Source organism: Gopherus evgoodei, chromosome 6 (genome assembly GCF_007399415.2).
Source record: "Gopherus evgoodei ecotype Sinaloan lineage chromosome 6, rGopEvg1_v1.p, whole genome shotgun sequence".
NCBI lineage: Eukaryota > Metazoa > Chordata > Testudines > Testudinidae > Gopherus > Gopherus evgoodei.
The window spans coordinates 41,674,243-41,700,782 of NC_044327.1; the positions used below are offsets into that span (position 1 = coordinate 41,674,243).

The 26,540-nt window shown below is 44.0% G+C and overlaps 1 protein-coding gene across 1 annotated transcript in view; it reads left to right on the forward strand.

Moving 5' to 3' along the window:
- The window catches only part of DOCK8 (dedicator of cytokinesis 8), a 140,775-nt gene that overhangs the window by 72,724 nt on the left and 41,511 nt on the right, over positions 1-26,540 (forward strand). Inside the window, 12 exon segments of the mRNA XM_030566193.1 lie at positions 10,642-10,759; positions 11,643-11,713; positions 13,225-13,363; positions 13,986-14,087; positions 14,803-14,898; positions 15,156-15,390; positions 16,234-16,398; positions 17,994-18,169; positions 19,740-19,835; positions 21,215-21,310; positions 23,099-23,248; positions 26,109-26,222. Of these exon segments, the coding sequence (XP_030422053.1) occupies positions 10,642-10,759; positions 11,643-11,713; positions 13,225-13,363; positions 13,986-14,087; positions 14,803-14,898; positions 15,156-15,390; positions 16,234-16,398; positions 17,994-18,169; positions 19,740-19,835; positions 21,215-21,310; positions 23,099-23,248; positions 26,109-26,222 (1,558 nt within the window).

The following is a 26,540-nucleotide window of genomic DNA, read 5'->3' on the forward strand; positions in this document are numbered from 1 at the left end:
GAACCCAGCCACACTGGGATGTAACACACAAGTAGTCATGTAATTTAGTATGAAGAACTACCAACCAACACAACCAATAATTTTGAGTAATGGCATTTAAGCACAAGAGGGTCAAATTCTTAAAGCCTGTGCATCTATTTTATTTTGGTGGAGGATAGATCTGCTCTGCCCTGGCCAGTGAAAATGGTCAAGTCAGTGCAGTAAAATTTCATGGAGATGTAGGACAGGACAGCAAGTTCAGACCACAGTGGAGTTGTACAGTGTGCAAGTCAGGGCAGGGTTTGACCCTATTGTGTTTAGACAGAGCAGTACATGAACTGATCTCTCTTCAAAGGGTTCTCCAACTCAGGTCAGTGTTATGTGCACAGTAAGGGTTGTTTCTGTGAATCGGTGGTTTTACTGAGAGACTCTAAATTAGATTTGCATTAATTTTACGTTGTCATCTTTATTTTATTAATTATTGTCTTGTGGACTTGCCTGAACATTGTTTTGTTATTATCTTAGCCAATGTTTTGGTCTTTCTTTGACATCAAAACATCTTCTACACAGTTGAGCATTTATATTGCTTTGACACTGATTTGCACAGAAATTTTTCTATTGTCATTTTTGACCTTGTAACATGGCATCCAAACACTAGCACTAAAGGAACTCAACTTAAAAATCAGACTTCTATCTGAAAATGTTTTACCTGCTATAGTTACAAATCACAACTAAAATGACTAAAACTGCAAGACATTAGAGAAACATATGCTTTTCTGTTTTAAAAGTATGTTTACCTTTTTCATAGTCAGGCTTCACTATTCCCCTGGACAGTCAGTTGATTTTCCCAGGGTTTTGTTTTGGTTTTTTTGTGCATGTTGAGGTTCTTGATGCAACAACTGAGGAGAGAAAAGCATTTACAATAATAGATACATGCAGTTGAAAGTAACAAAACTTGGCAGAGAGACTTAGGAACTGAAGTACCTGAAACTACTTACATTTTTTAAAAAAAGTTTTAGATCTCAAGATGGAGGTGTCCATTTAACACTAGCCTGAGAACAGTAACTGAATCATGCTATACCCCATTCATTTGTATGTGAAACTAGCATCATTGAAAAATACTTGAGAGTACCTATAGAGGACTTTTTAAGAACACCAAATAGGCCTAAACTGGTGAAATCTGGAGTGGTAGGTGTTGTTTTTAATTAAACTAAATTGTACCTGAAGTTTGATGTCTGAAATCTGATGCAAGTCATCTTCAAATTATGTTGGTCTGTGCTCAAAAAAACAGTTTTACCTTTCAAAAAAAATTCTGGGAAGAAAGTTTGTAGTTGGACTGACATCATTTATGCTAAAGTTCACCCCAGTATGATTTTGAAATGCTGAGATTATTATTATTTGGTGTATGCAATCGTCCAAGCCACAGCGTTCTTATCAACAGTGTTCAAGACACAAAGACCTCCAGGAAGTTGAGTCATTTTGCAGTCCTCAGCAATGTGTGTCATAGTTTGTGGCTGCCCACATTGACATAGTGGACGTTGCTGAGATAACAAACCCAAATAGGATATTTATAATGGCAAAACTAACTCAGTCTTTAGCTGCAGTGATACTTGTATAATGCTGGCTAAATAAAGGAACAGTTTACAGTACAGCAGTGTGAAGATAACATCCCTCAACTAGAAACAAGAATCAGTGGCTGCAGCTGACCAAATTCGAGTGTTTTGCCCAGCATACATGCTCCATCCTAGAGGTTGTAGGGTAAGGTATCCCTTACAAAAATTAATCTCTGTAAAAAGCACTCTCAAAAAATAAAAAGAGAGGGAGAGAGAGGGGGTCAGAATGGGTCAGATCCTGAGCCCTGATGTGGCCCCTTTTCATCATCACTTTACATCCCACCCGGCTGTACTTCACCCTTACCTGTCTAATCTTACTGGCCATTACAAGGAAGTGTAAATGAGAGCATTGAGGTTGCTCTAACTTGCACTAAGAGTCAAGTTGGGCCCTGACTGTTCTGAAAATTGAGGGAGCCAAAGATGATATATGAGCCACATTTACACAGGCACTGACTTTACAATGTGCTGGGGGACGGGGGGCTCTGCCCCAGGCTCTACTCCCACTCCACCTCTTCCTGCCTTTGCGTTAGAGGAGCTAGATACAGCCTTTAATGGAAAGATTAACCATACTGGGATATCTTTGCTTTCCTAATGACCCTTTCCATCAGATACAAATGTCTAATGGTCCTGTGCGTTGATCTCCCTGAAAGGGGATGTTTCAGCCTTGTGTATCAGTTACTTTTCCACTTTTATTGAACCCAAAAGTAGCTGTGACACGTAGACCAGAATGTGTCCATTAGGCACAGCTGCACTGTCCCACTGACATTACCAGGGGGCACTGATCCTCAGGGAGACACAGTGTCTCCTGGAGTTCCCCAGCTCTGCAGGAGCATGCTGCTGTGCCACAGTTTAGGAGAATGTGCTCCCTCCCATGCATGGCCTGCTCGCTGCTGGTTGTTGCGGTAAGGGTATTCTGGGCATTGAGGGGGCAATCCAGACCAGTGAGAGGTAGTGTCACAACTTACGCTGCAACTCTGGGTGTCTTGCAGTGCTTTGCTGCTGGAGCTGCCAGCCTGAGATGCTCACAACCAGCCTACAAGCATGTAGGTCCCACACTGAAGTGTCTGTGCTCGACAGCCCTGGTTCAGCAGCTCCGGCCCCAGCGGCCTGCCTACAGCCCCACTCTGGCTTCCACCAGCTTTGGTTACTAGTTGCAGGGTGAGCCCAACACACTTCCAGCCCAAATTATCCCCAAGCCATGTGCTCTGTAAAGGGCCGGCAACCTTTCAGAAGCGGTGTGCCGAGTCTTCATTCATTCACTCTAATTTAAGGTTTCGCGTGCCAGTAATACATTTTAACATTCTTAGAAGGTCTCTTTCTATAAGTCTGTAATGTATAACTAAATTATTGTTGTATGTAAAGTAAATAAGGTTTTTAAAATGTTTAAGAATCTTCATTTAAAATTAAATAAAATGCAGAGCCCCCTGGACCAGTGGCCAGGACCCAAGCAGTGTGAGTGCCATAGAAAATCAGCTCGCGTGCCGCCTTTGGCACCTGTGCCAGAGGTTGCCTACCCCTGCTCTAAATACACAAAAGCTACCACCTTGCCACATTAACTGGAATTAATATTCACTTTAATTCAAACACAGCACTGGTGATTTAGATTAATAGTAAAACAAATGTATTAACAAAAGAAAATGGGATTACAAGTGAGTTCAAGTATAAAAATAAAGTTAGAAAGGGTTACAAACAAATAAAAGTGAAAACATGCCTCTAAAAGTTTAAATCTTAATGTAGCAAGGTACAGGTTTTGTTCAAAATGCTTTTTCTCACCTATATTCAGTTGCCAGAGAGCAGGGCCGGCTTTAGGCCAATTCGCCCGATTCCTAGGAATCGGGCCCCGCGCCTTAGATACTTTTTTTTTTTTTAACTTACCCCGGGTCCCTGGCTGCGATCTGCTCAGGGGTCTTCCATGGTCCCACTCCCTTGAACGAAGCGCAGGCAGGAGCACTGCAAGCCCCGCGGCCCCAGCTGGAGTCCCGGCCGGAGTGCGGCAAGTCCCGCGACCCCGGCTGGAGCTCTGGCCGGAGCGCAGCAAGTCCCGAGGCCCCGCTGTCCTGACTGGAGCCCCGGCCGGAGCGCGGTAAGCCCCGCTCTCCCGGCTGGAGCTCCGGCTGGAGCGCGGCAAGCCCCGAGGCCCCAGTCTCCGGGCTGGAGCCCCAGCCGGAGCGCGGCAAGCCCCGCTGCCCTGGCTGGAGCGCGGTAAGCCCCGAGGCCCTGCTCTCCCAGCTGGAGCTCCGGGCCTTTAAATAGCCTCCAGAGCCCTGGGGTAGTGAGGGGCTCCAGGGGCTATTTAAAGGGTCAGGGCTCCAGCTGCCTGCCTCTGCCATCCCGGTCCTTTAAATAGCTGCCAGAGCCCCGCCACCCCCATGCATTCCCCGGGGCTCCCGCGGCTATTTAGAAGATCCAGGGCGGGGTAGAAGCTGGGGAGCCCCGGGCCCTTTAAATAGCCCCCAAAGCCCTGGGATAGCAGGGAGCTTGGGGGCTATTTAAAGGGCTGGGCTCCAGCTGCCTCAGCTGCATCCCCTGCCCTGCCCACACGAGCCCCGCTCCCCCTGCCTGCAGCCAGATCTGCATCCTGTGCCCACAGCCAGTCCCTGTCAAACCCCCTGCCCTGTCTCCAGTCAACCCCTGCCACACACCCGTGGCCCTGCCCAAAACCAGCCAGCCCCACACACACTGCTGCCCGCACCAGCCCTGCACACCCTGCCCTGTCTCCAGCCAACCTCTGCTGCACCCCGCTGTCTGAAGCCAGCCAGTCTCACACTCCTCTGTCTCCAGCCCTGCCAACCCCTGCTGCATGCCCCCATGGGCCCTGCCTGAAGCCAGCCCACCCCACACACCCCCTATCTCCAACCAGCCCCACACCCCTTGCTCTGCCTGCTGCCAGACCCTACCTCCAGTCAGCCCCATGTCCACTTGTGCCCTGCAATTCCCAGGGCAGTAACCCTGCACACCTGCTTCAATGAGGGGAGCAGGGAGCAGCTGGGACCCACACATGTGAAACAGCAGTCATTATAACCAATCAACGGCATATATGATGCAATGTACATAATATATAATTTTATTATTTATATGGTTATGGAAAGTAAATAATACATGAAAGAAATGAAAGGCTTTTTTTTCCACTTTTTTTTTTAAGTCATCCCTGCCAGGGCCCCGCCGAAAATGTTCGAATTGGGCCCCGCACTTCCTAAAGCTCTTTTTTAAGTCATCCCTGCCAGAGAGTTCAACTCCTCCTTGGTGGAAGGACCTATCTTTCTCAGCATGCAAGAGCGCTGTTCCTTTGTGTATGTCTAGTGATGGATGCAAAGATGGCTTCTGTCTTTGCGTATATCTTCCAAAGTTCAGTGACTTTGTTTCAAGAGGCAGGATGACCTCATGCTATTCTTCCCTTCCTGTCTGTAAATGGGGCTTCCATTGTTTTGATTCCACCATGCATAATTTTTATAGTTGACAGGTAAATGGCTACTTTTCTCCTGTCTGGAACGGAACCTGTTTCTCCCTGTTTGGCCACAGACTTTAAAACATGACATCATTTAGTATCCATATTTCCTCATAGGGTGTCAATACATACATTTCACAGTGATATTAATCACCACTATGTCATTAGCTTTCAGAAAAGACCTCACTCTATACACTTATATAATACAGCAATATTGTATTCAATCACTTGATTCAATTGCTTATCACTTGAGGTTCACCCCACACCCTTGTAATTATACACCAGTAAACCTTTGCAGTGTATTCTTCTGAAAAGTAAAACCCAGGTCAGCTTCTCTCTCCTGCTGGGGCGTAGACGCCATGCTGTCTCCTCCCTGACTTGTTAGTGTGAGGTTTGCCTCTACCCCTTGTTATCTTGATAGGTCTGTTTACTCAATATGTAGATACATTCTCATCGTCTTTCAGAGTACTTTGGAGGAGTGGGGGAGGTGTAGGTTGGATATTAGGAAAAAACTTTTTCACTAGGAGGGTGGTGAAGCACTGGAATGGGTTACCTAGAGAGGTAGTGGAATCTCCTTCCTTAGAGGTTTTTAAGGTCAGGCTTGACAAAGCCCTGGCTGGGATGATTTAGTTGGGGATTGCTCCTTCTTTGAGCAGGGGGTTGGACTAGATGACCTCCTGAGATTCCTTCCAACCCTGATATTCTATGATTCTAAGTGACTTCCAGGAGGGGAAAACATATGCCTTTTTCTGGGGTAGATTTGTATACCATCTCCCTCTGACATGCCTGGTTTAAACACACTTGAGTCATAATTCTAGCATATATCTGTAACTTTTAATACCCACTGCACAGATACCTCACAGAAGAATACAAAATAAATGATCAATGGGTTGTTAGTTTTCCAATGATACCTCACAAGGTATATTTTGTACAAAGATTATTACAGTAGTGTGTAGGGTGTGAATACGAGAGTGCTTAGTGTCCAAGAGGGCCATGCCCAACTCTCTGTTTTCTCTCCCTCTGTCAGAGTGGCTTGTAGTCCATGTGAAGCACCTCTGCTCAGGAGGGCTGCCAGTTGTATCTGGGTCATGCACAGTGGGAGGAAGCTCCATTTACCTTTATCCTCCTGACCTTACACAGACCAACCAGGACTTGCCACAATCTGGCCTTTTCTGAATGCAAGATATTTAGTGCCAGATGCTGCCCTTTACAGTCCCTAGTTGTGGTGGGGTTGGCAAATGTGAGACCAGTGGAGATATACGAGAATAAAGGGGGTCAGAATTTGGCCCTTATCTATGTACTTGCTGGATTAATTTGTACATTGGCGCCTCCTCATATGTGTAGTCAGCAGAGAGCTCTCAGTTTACATGTGATTTTACACATCTTTCATTTTAAGTCACATCTAAATGTAAAATCCAGCACTCAGGGTCATTATGTGGATTTGTGACACCCTCTATAGAGCTGCGGATCCATAAACCAATGAACAGATTATACAATCTCTCCTCTATGTGTTTTTTCGTCTCTGGCAGGTGTAATATTGATAATATCCTTTGTTTAATAAGTCATTCGGCCAAGCATAATTCAATAGAAGTTACCAATATATTTTGCACTTTCCTTAGCTGTTTCATAGCATCATGTAAAGAGAACCTAGCTAAATGGAAATTGCATATAAAAATGTAAATGGTAGATTGCATTACTCTGTGAGACTTGGCACACAGCAAAATGAAAGGCACTAGTTTGTCCACTAAGACATGCTGCAGTCCATCCAGCATGTCCTAGCTGATAAACCAACCTGGGATATGTTTTTAATTTCACTGTGAAGTCTGCTACATCTCACAAAGTACTGCAACCCTAAACATTGCAGTACATGGTGATAAACTGAACTAAGTTTTCTACATCTCAGTTTATTTGTACCAAAAGAATAATAATAATTAATACTAATACTTATCTCTTAGATATAGCACTTTTCATCAATCAGTCTCAGACAGCTTCTCAGTCTATAATATATTTATCCTCACAAAAACCTCTGTGATGTAGGAAGGTACCATTGTCCCCATTATAGACATGAGGAATTGAGGCACAAAGAGGCTAAAGAGACAGCTAGACTGCACGCTTTTTACAGCAACATATAGAGTACATACACTCCACCTCTACCCCAGCACATGTATAAATATTTCTTGCAGGTGGTGAGGCGCTGCTTAGGCAAGTTGAGGAAAGACACACTTGATCCCTGTGTGATGAACCCAGATACAGACCCTACTTGGCGCTCTATAGCCCAAGCAGTGCTTCCCCATTTACACTGCAGTTTTGAGCGGCGCAATGTCCCACTGCCTCTTCACTGCTGGAGTCTTTCCCTGCTGCAGAGAAAATCTCCAGCAGTGAGAAAAATCTCCGGCAGAAGGGAGGCAGCAGACAAAGGCTCAGGCAGCTTCCTTCTGCTGTAGCCTTTACCCACCACAGTGAAAGACTGGCAGAAGGGAAAGGCTCTGGCAAGGAGGAGGCAAAAGGGAAAGGCTTTGGCAACTCTTCGCTGCTGGAACCTTTCCCCACTGCCTCCCCCTGGCAGAGCCTTTCCTTGCCACAGTGAAGGGCTTTGGCAGCAGGGAGCTGCCCGAGTTTCCCCACAGTCTCCCTCCCACTGGAACCTTTCACTGATGTTTGTAGCTATACATACCCTACACACCACGACCAATGTTGTGCAGTATAGATGTAGCCTAAATGACTTGCCTAGGGTCACACAGGTCACCATGGCAAAGCAGCGTATTGAGCCCAGGGCTCCCATGTCTTAAACTAGCGCTGTAACCACGGGACTATTCTTTCATGAACATTTTCTCAGACAAAGCCATAGTGCCACAGATATATATGGTACTGTCGAGCTGTTGTATATGCAGTTTATGATTGCAACAGTTACAAGTAGGGTATGAGAAATGGTGGCAGCTATTCTAAGCTTTATAGGATGCTTTCTGCTCAGACTGATGCTGGCTAAACTGTTCAGAGCCTGCAGTTTCAGCCAAAATTTTTGCCCTTGTTACCCAGTGCTAATCTTATTCCTACTGTGGTAGGAAGAGAACTGGTTAGGAAATCTGTCCTGCATTGGACAAGGCAGAATGAAATACGCAACAGACAAAATCATGTAAATCAAGGTCTTTGTACCAGGTGGTCATTAATCTATGTTAAACACTGATATTTGGCAGAATCCTAGCTAAGAAAGGACCCCTACAGCTGTCAGACCATCATAAAAACAACTTTCATAACAAACAGCCTCGTTTTCCTCCATTGGGGCTTTCCTCAGAGTGGGATTGCACCCGTATAACTGAATGGCAAATTGGGCCCAATGAGTGGTATGAAGTGAATATTGTGCTGCTGTTATAGTATGCAGAAATACAACTTCTTGTTTGTAATTAACTCAATATTGTGGCAGCCCTACTGAAGTCAACTGTAATTTTGCCATAGACTTCACTGGGGTCAGGGTTTTACCCTTGGATTTTGAAGCACAGGCACCGACTTTCCAAAGTGCTGGGGGTCAGGCCCCGCCCCCACTCCACCCTTCCCCCCCAAATCCCACCCTGCTCCACCCCACCCCGCCTCTTCCCACCCAGTTCCACCCCCGCCCCTGAGCACGCCGTATCATCACTCCACCCACTCCCCACCAGAGCCTCTTGCACGCTGCGAAACATCTGATTGCAGCAGGCGGTAGACACTGGGGTAGGCACTGACCTGTGGGGCCCATCACTGGGTGGGAGGCGCTGAGGGGATTGGAGGAGTTGATGGGGGGCTACTGGTGGGTGCTCAGTGCCCAGTATTTTTTCCCCAGGGGTGCTCCAGCCCCACAATGCCCACAGAGTCGGCACGTATGTGAAGTACCCTTATGTATCCTTTGATCCTGCAGACTCTTCCACTCTGCTAGCCTATCCTCCACTCCGCAAAGTCAATTTGTGCAGGTGCAGTGATCTGCCTATGTAGAGAAGCTTGCAAGATTTGAGGCATAGTGAATTGTAAAGGTATACTGCATTTTCCAGGAGGGAGCTGCATTTTTTTTTTAAATATGTATATAAACATTAGTAAAAATCCATCCCCAAACCAGACACCAAGAACTACAGGTTGAAAAACGATTTAAGTGCCATCGTTAACCTGCTATCATTATTGAGTTGTTATAACCTTGGCAAATGTGAAACAGAGTTGTTGAGTTTATTCGGTGAATATATATATATTGCATCTCTGAGCATATCCTTCATTCAGAGCCAATTTCTATGTAGGTGAGAAAGCAGCAGCCCTATCCAGCAATGCTCTCTATTTGTCTTGTGTTATTAAGACATTCTTATAAGCTTTGTTTTTCCTCTTTAACATTTGCAGACAATGTAGGCTCATTTTCCTGAATAGAGATTTTTGTGTTTCATTGCATAAAGCAGGAATGTTAATTTATTATGGAATCAGCACATTTTATTGCATGAAAATGGTCTTCATTTGTTTCCATATCACATTGCCTCATAATAAGCTATATCACTAGGTTCTGGAATGCTAGGGGAATGAAGGATTAGCTGAGACTCAATGTACCTTGAACTTTCCCTTGCTTGGCAAGGAAAGCTTTAAATGCTAGGTCTGCATTACGAGATTTTTTTTTTTATTTGCCAGCAACTATAAAAGCAGACAGCTGCTGTCTAATGAAAGAATAAACTAAAACAAAGAAAAAAATCCGTGAAATACATCATTACAGCTGGGGCATCCAAGCTGCTTTGTATTGATCTAAACAAAACATGAGGCAGACGTGGATCAAAAAATGGATGTGTATTGTTTGTTGGTTTGAACCAAATACCTAGTGAAACTCAAAGCCAAGTGAGTTTTTTGTTTGTTCCTTCCCCACAAAAGGTACAGACTCCTATTCTCCCCTGTTGGTCATCTACCCTCCTATCACCTTCTACCATCTTCAGTGAGCATCTGAGTGCTCTTGGATGACCATCAGATGGCATATTGCTGTCCTATATGGATAGATAATTATATATATATATAGAGAGAGAGACATTTGTTTTAATTGTGGGCTGGTTGCTGGCTTGATGTCCCCCATCCCTCCATCATACATACCAGTTAAGGATCTCCTGAGAAGAGTGATGGGAACAAAGGGCTTCCTTGGCCCCTATTCTCCAGCAGCAGGACTGGTAACAGTTGTTCTTTCTATCTGTCTAGCAAGCTAACTAATGTAGGTGTATCTTTGCCATGGTATCTGAGTGGGAGCTGTATTTGTTCTCACATGGGAATGGAGATTTTTTTAGGCCCAAACACTCTAGCTTGTCTTGCAGCCCTAGAATAAAAGGGCTGGGCAATAGGGTACTTTGGAAAAATGGGGGAATGCCAGGTTGCCCTCTCAAAGGCATAGTTTATCATCAGGAATACCACAAAACATACACTCTGTATTGCGCAGCACCAGAATCTTACCCTTTTCCAACAAGCTCTGTAGATAGGAAGAGCCCTTTCAAAGCCTTCAGTCTCTAGGTTGAATTACAGCATTGGGAGAAGAAGAACCGAGTCAGATGCGATGCCAAGTACTTTGTTCTTCAAAAGCAAATAATTGTTCCTTACTCATTTACTTTTCCTTTCTTTTGCTTCCAGAAATCTCCTTTATGTTTACCCACAAAGGTTGAATTTTGCTAATCGACTGGCCTCTGCAAGGAACATTACCATTAAGATTCAGTTTATGTGTGGAGAAGACGCTACCTGTGCAATGCCGGTAATATAGACTAAATAAGAGGATCAGACATCTGTGGAGTATACTCAGCTAGCTGTAGTACTGACAAAACCTGTGAAGGGTTGTCTTGTGACACATGCTTCACACACAGCTATGATTTTTTGTGGGCCTTGCACTGAAACCGGAATGGTTTCGATCGCAGTGCTCGTGCAGCATGCAGTTCACATCAGGAAGCAGGGCTAAAGGACTGAGGAACAGCAGAAGAGAATTGTAATTAGTGTGGAACAGGAACATATCCTCCTGTATTCTCTAATGCTTCATGTATTACATGAAAGAGTAAACATTCAGTAGCTTCTATTTAAAAAAGAATAAGATTGCCTTCTATGTGAGTGCTATGTTGGGAACTCTACCAGTAAATCTACAGAGGTTCAGAAACCTGTTAAGAATGTTATATTCTGTGTCCCACTGAACTAATCCTGGCACTATGAATACACAAATATCAGGTCCATCCATGCATAGCACTGAGGATAGAACCTGTGACCTTGACGCGGGAACAGTAAACAGACCTACAGTGAGACAGAACTGGTAAACATCTTCATATGCAGATAGTTTTCCATTCAGCCGCCCAAGATATCTAGATATCTTTGTGTGTGTGACACTGTGCAACCTTGATGTTCTTTTAACAAAGTTTTGTTTTAGATGTTTGAATATACAGTATTGAAAAAAGTATTCAAATCTGCGTGTTCTATTTTCTATCAGCATGTTGTCATGAATGGGATGTGTAATATATGTACGTCCCATTCATGACAACCTGCTGATAGAAAATAAAATGCTGTAATTTTTCAACATTTAAATCTTTCTGAAAGTTGATATAAAATTTGATAGCTATATGCCTGGTCACTATTACTTTTATTTTTGAATACAGATCATTTTTGGAAAGTCTTCAGGTCCAGAATTTTTGCAAGAGATGTACACAGCTGTAACATATCATAACAAGTATGTGTACTATTATTAATATTCTTTTTATTATATATTAAATATCAGTCATTTGCTCAGGGATGCTTTTAACTGTACATACCTTTTAAAAATACTTTAAAACCCCACACAGTTGATTAGTGAAATTCCATATTTTTCTGATTCCAAATACTGCTTTGAAGATTTGTCACATTCAGAATTGAAATAATCCCATTCATTGAAATCATGGAGACTGGGGTATATTATTATTATTATTATTACTGATGATATTAGATTTATTTTTCAGAAGGAAATTCAAGGATTTTCCCTATTTGAAAGTTAAGAAGTATGTCCAGAAGTAAAAAGTAGTTCTGGGACTTTAGAATATTCCTCATTTGGATAAATTAGCGGTTCCAAACAAAGCTAAATAGAAACACTCAGGTCAATTTGGACCCAGAATTTAGGTGTTGTTAAAACGAGTGTTTTCAAAACCAAAGATTAATAGAAGGCAGTTTCACAAGTGTGGAGAGAAGAGACATCTGAGGTGTCTCAGTGTGGTCTCTCCATTTCTGCAGGGCAGCTAATTCATAGATTGATATTTATGTAGGAGTACATCATTGGCCTACTTGAGCTAATACACATCTTGATACATCTAGCTATTTGTCTAGAGACTGAGGGCTTGTCTACATCAGAAAGTTGCAGCGCTGGTGAGGGAGTTACAGCGCTGCAACTTTGAAGGTGTACACATCTGCAGGGCACCACCAGCGCTGCAACTCCCTGTTTGCAGCGCTGGCCGTACTCCCGTTTTGTCTCGGGTGTAGAGGATCCAGCGCTGGTGATCCAGCGCTGGTAATCCAATGTAGACACTTACCAGCGCTTTTCTTGACCTCCGTGGAAGGAGGAAGCCTCTGGTAATCAAGCTGGTCTCCTTTCCCGGTTTGCTCTCTCGTTCCCGGAACCCCGAGCAAGCAGGTCTCCTTCCCTGCGGTTTGCAGGGTGGCTCCGGGAACGCGAGAGCAAACCGCGGCGAAGCTGGTCTCCTTTCCCGGTTTGCTCTCTCGTTCCCGGAACCCCGAGCAAGCAGGTCTCCTTCCCTGCGGTTTGCTGGGTGGCTCCGGGAACGCGAGAGCAAACCGCGGCGAAGCTGGTCTCCTTTCCCGGTTTGCTCTCTCGTTCCCGGAACCCCGAGCAAGCAGGTCTCCTTCCCTGCGGTTTGCTGGGTGGCTCCGGGAACGCGAGAGCAAACCGCGGCGAAGCTGGTCTCCTTTCCCGGTTTGCTCTCGCGTTCCCGGAACCCCCCTTGAAGCCGCCCAACAGCGCTGCAGTGTGGCCACATCTAACACCACTTGCAGCGCTGGTTGCTGTAAGTGTGGCCACTCTGCAGCGCTGGCCCTATACAGCTGTACTAATACAGCTGTAACAACCAGCGCTGCAAAATTTTAGATGTAGACATGGCCTTAGACAACTCATATCATAGTAGTATCTGGGTCCCTAAACACAAGTTAGCCTTCCTGCCTGTCTCATAATGTATGCGTTTGGTATTTTTAAAACAGGTCTCCTGACTTTTATGAAGAGGTGAAAATTAAACTGCCAGCTAAACTTACAGAAAAACACCACCTACTGTTCACATTCTACCATATCAGCTGTCAGCCAAAGCAAGGAGCATGTGTAGAAACCCTTCTGGGATATTCAGTAAGTCATTTGCGATTTACACTTCAGCTCCCTGTGGACACAGGCCTTTTGTAGAAATAACTAACTCATTTCCTCACTTAGTCCCCAGCCAAAGTAGCAAAAACACTCTATCTTGTTATCAGAGAGACAAGGTGGGTGAGGCAATATCTTTTATTGGACCAACTTGTGTCTGCCATTCTGGGACCAACATGGCTACAACAACACTGCATATATCCTGTTATAACAATTTCCAGACATGAGTAATAGGGTCTTGATTTTACACTCCCCAGTACCCACATCTGCATTCAAATGTTATGGCTTTTGTGGCTACATCAAAAGAATTAACAAGCACAGGTACAGATCACAGACTGGATCAGATGCCCTGATCCTGCAAAGAATTCTGAAGGTACTTGACTTTACACACTGAGAGTGGTCTGAGTGAAGTCTGACCTTATATCATGCACTGGCTCTTATGTCATGCGGGGGCATGATGACACTTCTGCAGAAATTACTGTGGAGTCAAAAACAGTTCTGGTCGATATCTAATCATTGTTCTGTTGACTGTAATTATCACAAACTAGATAAATAGCCATACTCTCATGCAGCAATGAATATCACTTTGTTTTTGCCTCATCTATTTCAGTGGCTGCCAATTCTATTAAATGATCGTCTCCAGACTGGACATTATTGTCTTCCTGTTGCCTTGGATAAGTTGCCTCTAAACTATTCAATGCATTCTCCAGAGGTAACAAACAAAATAGCTAATAGATACTATTTCCCCAGTTAAAGGGGCACTGTCGTATTTTAGGCTCCAACATTTGCCTAACTTGATTGGAGGAACCCTTCCCTATGCTTAAACAAATCAACTGACCAATCAACCAACCCCAAAAAGATTTTAAAGAAAACCCCTAAACCAAGTGGCTGTGCAGTCATGCACTTGCTTGTGGGTGCCAAAATAATCACTTGCTTGCTGGTACAGGCCCTACAGACCTCCAACAAGCTCCATCCTTGGGGTTTGGGTCATATGACCCTTAATACTCTCCTGCTACTTAGTGGCTCAGAACATCCAACTGTCCCACAGTGTATGGGAATGTCACTGCCTAGAGTTTTCAGGAAAGGTGTTGCCAAGTGTGGAGAAGCAGGGATCAGGCTCCCCCAAGAAGACAGTGAGGTGGAGGACAAAGCCCTCTAAGAAAATATTGCTAATGTAAGGGGGACCAGACAGATTCAAACTGCATCACTGAGCCCAGTCTCTCTGGCGGAGCAAACCAGAACCCCACGCAGAATAGTGTAGAGTGAAAAGATGTGGAATAAAAAGGCGATACCTGAAGTACATCTAATTTGTAACTAAAAAACACCCTTAAAAGCTAAATGCACTCTGTGTAAACGGTAATTGCTGTTTGGCTACTTACAGGGGAAAGTGCTAAGCTGATCATCTTGTTGTTTTATCTTCAACACAGAAAGTTCCATCACAGTCACCTCCAATTAAATGGGTTGAAGGGCACAAGGGAGTGTTTAACGTAGAAGTGCAGGCTGTTTCATCTATTCACACTCAGGTAAAGAATCTACACCCAATCTTTTACATGCAATATAAGCTTTATTTGAAACAAATGGCTGGGGCTTGGATGGCTGAGGGGACTGGTGAATGGGATACGAAGCTCTTCACCTCTTGGTTGCCCGTTCAAATTTTGGTGACCTTTTTTACTTCTTAGCCAACCATCTCTGTTGCTCTATGATTGCCTGTGGTTGCAGCAGTACAGAATATGCAGTAACTGTCCAGCACCACATGCTGAGTATTTGATTGTATTCACAGGACAATCACCTGGAGAAATTCTTCACTCTGTGTCATTCTCTGGAAAGCCAAGTCACTTTCCCAATTCGAGTGATGGAACAGAAGATCACAGAGGCTGCCCTGGAACATGAGTTGAAACTCAGTATTATTTGCCTGAATTCCTCCCGCCTGGAGCCCCTGGTCTTGTTTTTACACTTGGTGCTGGAGAAACTTTTCCAGCTGGCTGTGCAGCCCATGGTTATAGCTGGTCAGACAGGTACTTATTGAAGCATTGCCACTGACTAACAGAACAGCAGTAGGGTTGGAAAGGGCCCACAAGCAAACTAGGTTGGTGGATGGGAGACATTTTGCTAAATTGGCTGGCTTTAATTTGATATTAGCAGATTGAGCTTCTAGAGGGTATTTATGGGGATTTGAGATAGAGCAGTGTTCAACTTCCTGCAGTTTATTCAGGCAATCAGCATGTGCTCTGTACCCAGGTACAGTATCTGCTGACTGACATTTATATCAGTAACCGAATATCCAAAGTTATAATCTATGCCAACATAAATTTTGGAAGGGATATTAAAGCTTGTGCTTCAGGGCTTAAGGTGATGTCTGACTATTAGAGATCAGCATTAGGAAAAGATCTATGTTGGGGGGGCAGATTAGTCCACATTTGCCAACTGCAGGGTTCTTACACCTTTCTGTGATGCAATTGGTGCTTGTCACTGCCAGAGAAAGGATACTGCTTGGATGGATGTTGGGCAGGGTTTCTCAAACAGGAGTTGCCATTTGTGTAGGGAAAGCCCCTGGAGGGCTGGGTTGGTGTGTTGGCAGTAGGAGCTGCGATCAGCCAGACCTGCAGATGGGGCAGGTAAACACACCAGCCCGGCCCACCAGAGGCTTTCCCTACACAAGCGGCAACTCCTGTTTGAGAAACCCCGATGCTGGGTCTGATCCAGTCTAACAATTGTGATGTTTCTGTGTTTAGCTTTGAATTTGTTAAAGTCTAGATTAAACAGTGAATGGATTAGATGTTATCTGCTCAAAGAATGCCCTGTCTTAACTGAGTTATGCCCTTTAATGCTTAGACTAATTCTTTCCCTTTGGTTCACAGCCAATTTTTCCCAGTTTGCCTTTGAATCTGTGGTCGCAATAGTGAACAGTCTTCACAACAGTAAAGACCTGAGCAAGGACCAGCATGGGAGAAACTGTCTCTTGGCATCATACGTCTACTATGTGTTTCGCCTTCCAGAGCCTCAAAGAGATATTGCCAGACTAGGTATTTTGTTGCCTTCTCCATAAAGTAATTCCCTTCTCCCTGACCTGCCCCAACCCCTCAGATTGTAGGTAGCAGGGGTGTGCATGGCTCCTGACATTTGGAGTCATTTGTATTCAGAAGGAGCAGATTTAAAAGGTACTTTAATGTATAGTCCATGCAAGAAATAGGAGAGAGGGCAACAGTGCAGTGGGTGCTATCGGGCAAGATGGTGCCTTGAGGAGCAGCCCAAGCAAGCTGCACCACCCCAGAAGTAGTCTCAGGTGGCTTTGTGCCCTGCTCATAGACTCATAGACTGATAGACTTTAAGGTCAGAAGGGACCATTATGATCATCTAGTCTGATCTCCTGCACAACGCAGGCTGCAGAATCTCACCCACCCACTCCCACAACAAACCCCTAACCTATGTCTGAGCCATTGAAGTCCTCAAATCATGGTTTAAAGATTTCAAGGTGCGAATCCTTCAGCAGGTGACCTGTGCCCCATGCTGCAGAGGAAGGCCAAAAACCCCCAGGGCCTCTGCCAATCTGCCCTGGAGGAAAATTCCTTCCCGATCCCAAATATGGTGATCAGCTAAACCCTGAGCGAGGTCACCTAGTCCAACCTCCTGCTCAAAGCAGGACCTAATCTCCAATTAAATCATCCCAGCCAGGGCTTTGTCAAGCCTGACCTTAAAAACCTCTAAGCTTTTGGGCAGGGTTTCTCCTCCCTAAGTAACCCATTCTGGCGCTTAACCACCCTCCTAGTGAAAAAGCTTTTTTTCCTAATATCCAACCTAAACCTCCCCCACTGATCTATACCAGTGACTCCCTTCTGATCTATATCAGCAGGAAATTATTTCCCTCCTCCCACCCTCTGTGCTGGTTTAGCTATTCCGGAAAGAGAGTAGGGAGATGGGGCTAGGCTCACCCTTCCCCAACTACCTGCTCCAGGGAGGGAGTAAGCAGATGAATAACCCTTCATTTTCCTACATACCTGGACCCAAAGAGACGGGGGTGAGGGGTGATAGGGAGGGGGGTTTGTTCCCCTGCTCAGGTGTGTAGTCTGAGCTCTTCTTGAATATTTGGCTGACGTTGGGATGCGGTAAATCTCAGGGCTTATCCACACTTGGAAATTTACTGAAAACAGCTATTCTGGAATAGTCGTTCCTGATTAGGTATTCTGACACATTTCTGAGTGTAGACAAGCCCTCAGTTTCTATCACCTACATCAAGGGTGGAGATAGAGTTTTGAGCCCAGATGTATGTACATCTGTTTAATGTGCAGCAAGAGACTAACCGGTTGTCTCTGAAGTGGAAGGAGAAAGGAAGGAAAGAGAAGCTGCTGCTGTGGAGCTGCTGCTCTGATCTTCCTCTGGTGCTCTCTGTCTTGGTGTTGTGCTGGACAGCTCACCATCCTTCCCCCAACTCTGCATCCCCTGGCTCTGGGCCTAGTTAGGTTATCAAAGGTGAGGTTGGTGGAGAGGCTTTCAGAATCTACATGCTGTTCTTGCTCTGTTTGCTTTAGGAGCACAGAGTAAAACTGGCTTTCATGGGATCATAATGTTATGTTAATATGATATCCTGATTTTAAAAAAAACAACGTGTTCCCATGACCAGGTGCAGCAGGAAGTGCTAATTTGCCAGAGTCTCGTTATTACACATTTGGGCGCACCACAGCTGTGTCTGTTGGGTCCAGACTTCTCCAGAGCCGGGTAATGAGCTGCAGCAATCCAGATATTCATGGTACACAGACTGCTACTGATGAGGAAGTCAAAAATATCATGTTATCGAAGGTAAGGGAGGAAAGAAAGCTTGGTAGCTAGAGGTGGGGTCTCACCCAAAACCCAGATGAAGGACCCAGATCCAGACTTTGTGGGTGGACTCATCTCTACTCATATATGCTGCATATGCCACCAAGAAATCTTGCTGTTCACCTGGGAGCTGAAACAGCAAGCTAAAGCTCTGGTGCCAAATCTTTAAGTCCTTTCTCAGTGTCCCAGAGAAGTCAACAGTAGTTTGACATCAGTAAGGTCTTCAGAATTTTGTCTCTGGATGGATGGATTTTTGTCTCCACTGCAGGATGTGCATATTTTCAGATCTCTAATAATTCTTTTTTTGTGTTCTGAAAGATCTATCCATAACAATACCGAGGGTGTTTATGAGGGGCTTGATCCAGCTCTTGTTCAAGTCAGCTGTTGACCTCTGGAGGTTGGATCAGGCTCTAATGAGAGTTAAACACATCTTACAAAGAAGAATTGCTCTTCTAATGCCGAGAGGGAAAATACTCCATTTCTTCACAGCCATTTTTTAAAATCACAGTGCCTGTTTAGTGCTGAATGTGTGCACTTCAGATGAGAAACTAGGTGGGATGTCCATCCTCAGCACAGTGCATTTACATCAGCTAGTATGGGCACCAAAAGCATCTGCTTTGGTGATGAGTTCTTCTTTTGTGAGTCCTTAATTTATGCATTGAATTAAAGTGAAACATAAACTGATTTTCTTCTTTTCCTTGTTCAGAATTACATAGATTGTTGATGTTAATTATGTGTAGCATAGTGCTTTTGCAGTGGTTTGTTTTCAAACTTGATTATAAGACACTTTCTGAACCTGTTCTCAATCCAATGTGCATGTGCATCTCCTGTTAAAGCGAATGAGACTTGTATCTAGCTTGAGGGAAATAAAACAAAACAAAAGAGAAGAACTAGTCATATTTGGAAATTATGAATATTTGATTTGTTTATATGGATATATTTCTTCATCCATATCAGTTTTTAATAGTGTAGACTTGTATTTAATTGTTTATGAATTTTACTCCTATTTCCTGTGTCCTAAAACATAACTCAACTCTAGAGACTTTTAATTTACCCAAATTAAAACAAAGTTAACATGCAGGTTATTAAAGCTGCATCACATTAATAACAACATTGCAGGTTATTAAAGCGTGCATCACAGCAATTTACAATGCTTGGGTGAGTACTGTGATTTCACCACCTTTTAAATGGACATTGTTTTTAATGAAAGAAACTCCCAGCTGTCATTTTATTTGGTTGTTCTAAATATGAAATTTCTTTCAAGAACAGCTCTTGTTGAGTGGATGAATTAAGAGAGCTTTAAAGTCTAAATGCAATACTTGAGTAGGCCACGTGGTGGAGGTATTTACATTACTTTCCTTTGAATTCCAAATCCTGGCACTGTTTCTCTTTTACCCCCCTCCTTCCCCCATTACTGGGTATGTGTGTGAGAGAGGATGGTAGGGGAGATTTGTATTTATTTATTTATTTATTTATTTATTACAACTAGCAGCTGACTCTCCTTTGTTAATTAATTAAAATCCCCCCCGTGGCTTTTGGCCCTTTTCTCCAGGTTGCAGATCGCAGCTCCAGTCGGATGTCTTTCTATATTGAAGCCACCAACGACACATCAAATGCATCTGTAAGCCCAAGACCATCCAATAAAAAGGTAGAGTGCTACACAATGCGAGAGCCTGGCTGAGAGCTGTTAAACACCTGCTAAAACAAACCTTGCCAGTAACACTTAGATGAGGTGCAGGAGAGAGGGAAAAAATTAATTTATCAGTTTTGGCAAATAAACTTTGTGCCATAAAGTGATGTTTATACCAGGGAGGTTGACCAGTAGATAAATTAATGTATCTTCATATTTGTATCAACCACCTGAATCTCAGACTCTTTAGATTCTGTTTCCCAGGTAGTTCTGGCAAGTAACCAAATGCCTCACAGGTCAATGTACATGAATGGAGACTCTTTACTTTGACATGTAATGATCATAATGGATCCGTGTTTCCCAAGGTAAAGGAAGGGGAGTGAAGGATTAGCTGTGGTCTGAATTCACCAAACTGGCTTTTCCCCTGCTCATAGTCTTTGAAACCAACCCAGTCTGTCTCTCTGACCCAACAAAGTACATGTTCCAGGGTAGCAGTTATTAGGAACATAGGAACTCCCATACCAGATCAGACAAGTGATCATTCTAGTCCAGTCTGCTGTCTCTCACAGCGACCAGCTACAGCTGTTTTAGAGAAAGTGCAAGATACCCTGCAGTAGGTAGTTAAGGAATAACTTGCCCAAAGGGGAAGTTTCTTCCTGACCTCTGTTAGAGTTTGAGTTATGTCCTGAAGCATGAAGATTTATATCCATTCCTAATTCTTGAGGGATTAATTATCCTGTCTAATGTAACTGGAGATGTTCCCATTATCCATATCAATGTCTGGTATTTCTACTTGTATACTTTTTGTATAGAGAATGGACCATGATGCAAAGTTCAAATCTGGATCTGAACTTCCTAAAAGTTTGGGGTGCTTGGATCTCGGTTTTCGGTTCAGAGTCATCTTTACACAGTATTGTTTTCAAATAGGATCCAATGCAAAGGTCTTGCTTTAAGGATACCTTCATTCTCACCCTTTAGCATTCACCATCTTCCTCCCAGCCTCAGAAACGCTAATGCATTACATAAAAGTGCTCAGAATCAGCATAGCCTGAAATTCACTCCCTAAACACATTGCCCAAAGTCCATGAGTTATGGGCTTGAGTAATGGCTGCTTCTCATCTGTGCCTTCATTTGGTGATGCCTCAACACTGGATGTGGTTACAGTGACCCCTCACCCCATCTGTCCCCATCAATCTCTCCAGCATATATGGAGTGCAGAGGCCTCCATGCCCAGCAGCTCCTTCCACATCACCTCCCTCACACAAAAGGCCACTATAGTATGGAGGGCCTTGCACACATGGAGTGAATTTCACCCACACAGTATTGGATCGAGGGGTCAGTGTTGGAAGATGAGTTGAGTTTAAATCATTTCTCACCATGCTGTGTTTGTTGCCTAGCATTTCCATGAAGAGCTAGCACTGCAGATGGTGGTCAGCACTGGCATGGTGAGAGAAACCGTCTTCAAGTACGCCTGGTTCTTCTTTGAGCTTCTGGTAAGATTTTGTTCACAGCATTATATAACAATTGAGAAATTAAATGCCATTTGTGCCCAAAACCACAGATGCAGATTTGTTGCTGTCTTAACCACCTATACCCCCCAGTGCATCACAACCCACAGTTTAGGAACATGCCCATACTCTGTGTGTGTATGTGTCTGTGTCTGTGTCCATTCATCAGTCTGTCCAGCTAATCTTCCCCGTAAGAGTGGGCCTGAGGCACACAGTGTGGACTGTCCTCCAGATCTGAACCTCCCCAAAGTTTGGAGGTATCGGGCTAGGGGGTTTGGTTCAGATCCAACTCTCCATGGACCCCTGATGACTCCAACACATAAACAGAAAAATCAGCCTTGCGGGAATTCTCTGAATTAATTTATCCTAACTGTAGCCAACGGGATCTGCCTAGGGTTGAGGATTCAAAAGAACCCTGCTTATGTTGTGCACTCATTGGTCCACAGCTGGCAAAGCACTGCAAGACAACAGTCAAGCTAGTATCTTTCCTTCATTTCAGATGTATACCAGCTGCCATTTTCTCCACTCTGCTAATAGCATGGGCCACTGCCCGCAGTGCCCGAACGCCACACACTGAGATTCTCCTGTGCAGGCCTGAGGTGACTGACGTCACTAAAAAATGGTCTGACTTATTGGTGAACACCGGCAGCAAATAAACCATCCAAAAGCCAGCCAGGAAGTAGGAACTGTCATCACGAGGGGTCAGAGCAGCAAGAACCCTTCGTGAGCACAACAAGGACCCACATCCTGCATTCTCTCCGATCTCAAACTCCTGCTCAATGATCTTCTCTTTCTTTCTTATTATTGAAGCTATGACTTAACTGTGAGCTTTGGATGTGTGAGGGAATGCAGGATGGAGACTAGAAAATGAGGGGGTCAAGAATGGAAAGGTTTTTCGAAAATGGATTTGACTTTTCTGCTGCTGGCTTCTCGCACCCCGTCATGTGGTGGCTGAACGTAACGCTTTCCTTCTAAGTACCAATGTTCTGTTAGAATGTCAGCACCTGCTTGAGGAAATGGCGGTCCAGCGGGGATGGTGTGCTTTGCCACATATATTTGGTAAAATAGGCATTTATAGTCCAGAACTTGAGCAGAAACAGGGTCTGGAGTCCGTTTTGTACTTTAAGAAATAAAAAATAAATAGGTGGCATGTAGGGAGAAATTGAATTTTTTCTAAGTGTAGGTAGCCCCTCAAGAGTGGAGAGTGTGTCTGAAGCCTGGAACGGTCTCCCTCTCCTGGTATGCTAAATGACCATCTGCTCTTCTTTCAAATCCCTCCTTGAAACACTTTTCTTCTGTGAAGCTTTTGAGAGGTAATCCACCATAAAAAAGCATTTAATAAATATCACACATTTTTGATCTTGAAACTTAGTTTAGGTAACAGCTGTATTGTCAGTCTGTTCTAGATCCTAAACCTTTTGGTTCAGGGACTGTGCATTCCTTTGTATATTATGTACAGCACCAAGCACAATGATGAAGGATGAAATCCTAATGCTTGCATATAATAAGTGCAGCAGAAATATCAGGAATGCAAACCTCTCTGTTCTGTCCTGCCAACTTGCATCAACCCTGACCTACAGTGGCAACTTCTAGGACTTAGACAGTAGTTCAGCCTCCATTCTCACTCAGTCCATGTGCCCTCTGCTGACACTGACAACAAGTATGCTAGTTGTGATGGTAGTTTTGTGCAGGTGAAATTGAGGCTTGTGGGAAATTGGGCCCAAGTGCCACTGTTAAAGCAATCATTTGATAGTAATGGGTTTTGTTTTGCAGATAAAGAGCATGGCTCAGTATGTTCATAACATGGACAAGCAAGATACTCCACGAAGAAGTCGATTTTCAGATCGTTTCAAAGATGACATCACCACTATCGTCAATGTGGTCACCTCGGAGATCGCAGCACTTTTAGTTAAAGCACAGAAGGTAAATGTGGGATACAAAGAAATAAATGTAACATTTCCTAGCACTCTTTTTGTGGTTATTTCCCACAAGACCTGCTGAGCCAAATGCAACCCTGGTGTAACTTCACTGACATCACTGAAGTTACATCAAAGATGAATTTGACCCAATATTTTTATTTTATCTCACTTGTGTCAATCATTGTGTGGTAGATTCTAACATCCTTATTCATGTTGCATAGCACCTTATTCCATGAGTGGGTCCATTGATTGCCTAGGAATATTCAATAATTAAGGTAACACTCAGCCTTTGGAAGGTTTACAGAATCTGGTTCCAAATGATATCATCACCAGCTTCAAATGCTGTTAATATGAAATTCACAGATCAAAAATAAAATCCTTACCTCACTTTAACTCTCTCCTCTAATATATTTGAAAATCAACGTATATGGTTATAAAAATGGAAGAATTTAAAAACCTAACATACTTTTCACCACTTATGCCATTTGTTTACATTATGAATTTCAGTCATCTTGGACAATGGAAATAGATTAGTCGGTTTATTCTCTGGTTTTCATGCACTAGCAAAATGCTACGAGAATGTTTAAATAAAAAACTGGGTCACTGTGATCTTTAAAATCATTTCATGAAAATACTTCTGTTCACTTAAGTAAAACACTTTTTAACAAAATTTTCGTTTATGCCCTCAATACATTAACCATGGCCTGTTTATGGCTTCTTTACAGAGAAAACACAAATAGTCTTATATGGGCGGTACTGTTAATTAGATCACATTCTGATAGGGTGAGGACAGAGGGTCTAAACGTCAAAGTTCTCCATGTGTGAAAATGTCAGTGAAGTGCCTAGAGAGTTTAGAGAACTGGACATATACTTTAATCATTCTCAGACGTCATAGATGGCACTTGTATGATTCTTACAGACAATGCAAAAGCAGCCTACTTGTCTTAACACAATATTGAGTATGTTTTTAACAGCTTGTTGCTTAAGTCCTGTAGTGATGAAGCTTGTCCCCCTGGCTTGCTTTGCCCAGGCTAGCAAACTGCTTGCACCATGATAGTAAGAAAATATTTAACAGCATGAGATCACAGAAAATAGCTTTATATATCTGAGCAGAAAAGACAAAAACATGAAAAAGTGACTCTCTGAACACTGTAAAGCCACTCTGTCTAACATGAGACACTGAACGCTATACAATTCCCTCAGTCTCACTTCCTGAAACTGCTCTATTAGTCATGAATAAACAACCTCTGTGGGACTTGAACACAAGCTAATTAAAAAGCACCCACATATGTACACACCAGCAACAGTCACACACGCAGTCAGACAGTTCTTTGCACTGAACTACACATAGAACCAAGATTTTACATTCAAATTAGCAAATTTCAAATAACTTGGGCCTTATTTTCAGAGTTGCTGAGCATACAGAGCTCCCAGTGACGTTAGTGGCAGCTGTGGGTCCCTGAAAACAAACCATTAGTAAATATTCAGAACTGAGCTGCCAGATCATAAAACCTAGAGATTTGTCTTGCTGCATTTTTTTTGAGAAGTCTCAGATTTACAGTTTCTAAACAAAATATTTGTAAAAAGCACGACTAACATGGCAACTCCTCTGATATTTAATAAAATATTTGATGTTCAGTAAATAGAGTTGAAGAAACATTTTGTCAAATCTGTGTTAAGTATTTTAGTTTTCTGTAAATAGTAAGCATTCAATTATTTTTTAAGAAAATGAGACTAGAAATGATTGCAGCTGTAGGAAATGCAGACAGGACTTCAATTCCATTTCAGTGTTGTCATTTGCAAGCTTTGCATAACTAAAGGGCTGCCCAGAGGATTCAGGGGGCCTGGGGTCTTTGGCAGTGGGGGGCCCCCGGCACCAAATTGCTGCCGAACTGGCACTTCGGTGGTGGGTCCTGGAGCGGAAGGACCCCCCGCCGCCAAATTTCCGCTGAAGGTCCGCTCCAGGGGCCCAGGCCCTGCAAGAGGTTTCCGGGGCCCCCAGAACAAGTGAAGGACCCCACTCCAGGGCCTCCAAAAAGCTCTCGTGGGGGCCCCTGCAGGGCCCGGGGCCTGGGGCAAATTGCCCCACTTGCCTCCCCCCGGGCAGCCCTTCATAATTAAAACTATTTTGCTTTACTGTGATATCCATCTCTGTGAATAACAGCAGAAATAACTGTATAGGAGCAACTCTGTAGATTTTCATAAAATCATATACATTAGAGCAGGAGAAAGACAGGTCTAGCCATCCCTTCGTAAGCAGAAGGGCTATTCCAGGGGTGGCCAGCCTGTGACTCTGGAGCCACATACGGCTCTTCAGAAGTTAATATGTGGCTCCTTGTATAGGCACTGACTCTGGGGATGGAGCTACAGGTGCCAACTTTCCAATGTGCTGGGGGGTGCTCACTGCTCAACCCCTGGCTCTGCCACAGGCCCTGCCCCCACTCCACACCTTCCCGCCTCCTCCAACCAGCCTGCACTGCCGTCCCCACCCAGCCTCCTGCACACCAGGAAACAGCTCATCAGGAGGTGCGGGGAAAGAGGGGGAGGTGCTGATCGGCAGGACTGCTGGTGAGTGGAAGGCGCTGGGGAGTAGGGGTGTGGGGGGAGCTATTTGGGGGCTGCTGACGTATTACTGTGGCTCTTTGCCAATGTACATTGGAAAATTCTATCTCCTTCTCAGTCTCAGGTTTGCCACCCCTGGAATAGCCCTTCTGCTGTAGGCTATTCCCTACAGTGTATTTTTCCATATTGTGTCAAATCTATTTTTAAATTGTTCCAGCAATGGAGCTTCCACAACTTCACTTAAGTGAATGAATCTGGTGATTTTATATATTATAAACCACAAATTCTTTATTTTTTTAAAGGAAACTGAACAAGCAGAAAAGATCAACATTAGCTTGGCATTTTTCCTGTATGATCTGCTTTCTCTAATGGACCGTGGGTTTGTGTTTAACCTCATCAGACATTACTGTAATCAGGTATGCAGCGTTCAGGACAGTATCTGAATGAAGATTGGTAATCTGCTCAGTTCTGCTTCTGACTCGTTTTTTCATCAAGAGGCTGGCATTAGTAATAGTGCCCAAAAGGCAGGATACATTCCCTGCTTAGTGGAGCCTGGGAATAGGCAGTGAATGCTGTCTGCAACCATGTGGATCCCAGTGGATCTGCAGAAAGCGGGAGCCCCTTCCTGCTATTTCCTGGCCCTCCTACCCCATAAGCAGTAGCCACTTAGTGGACATACTGCTTTTAGGCCCCCTGCCATTCCCGCAATCTGTATCTCTGCCAGTGGGACTCAG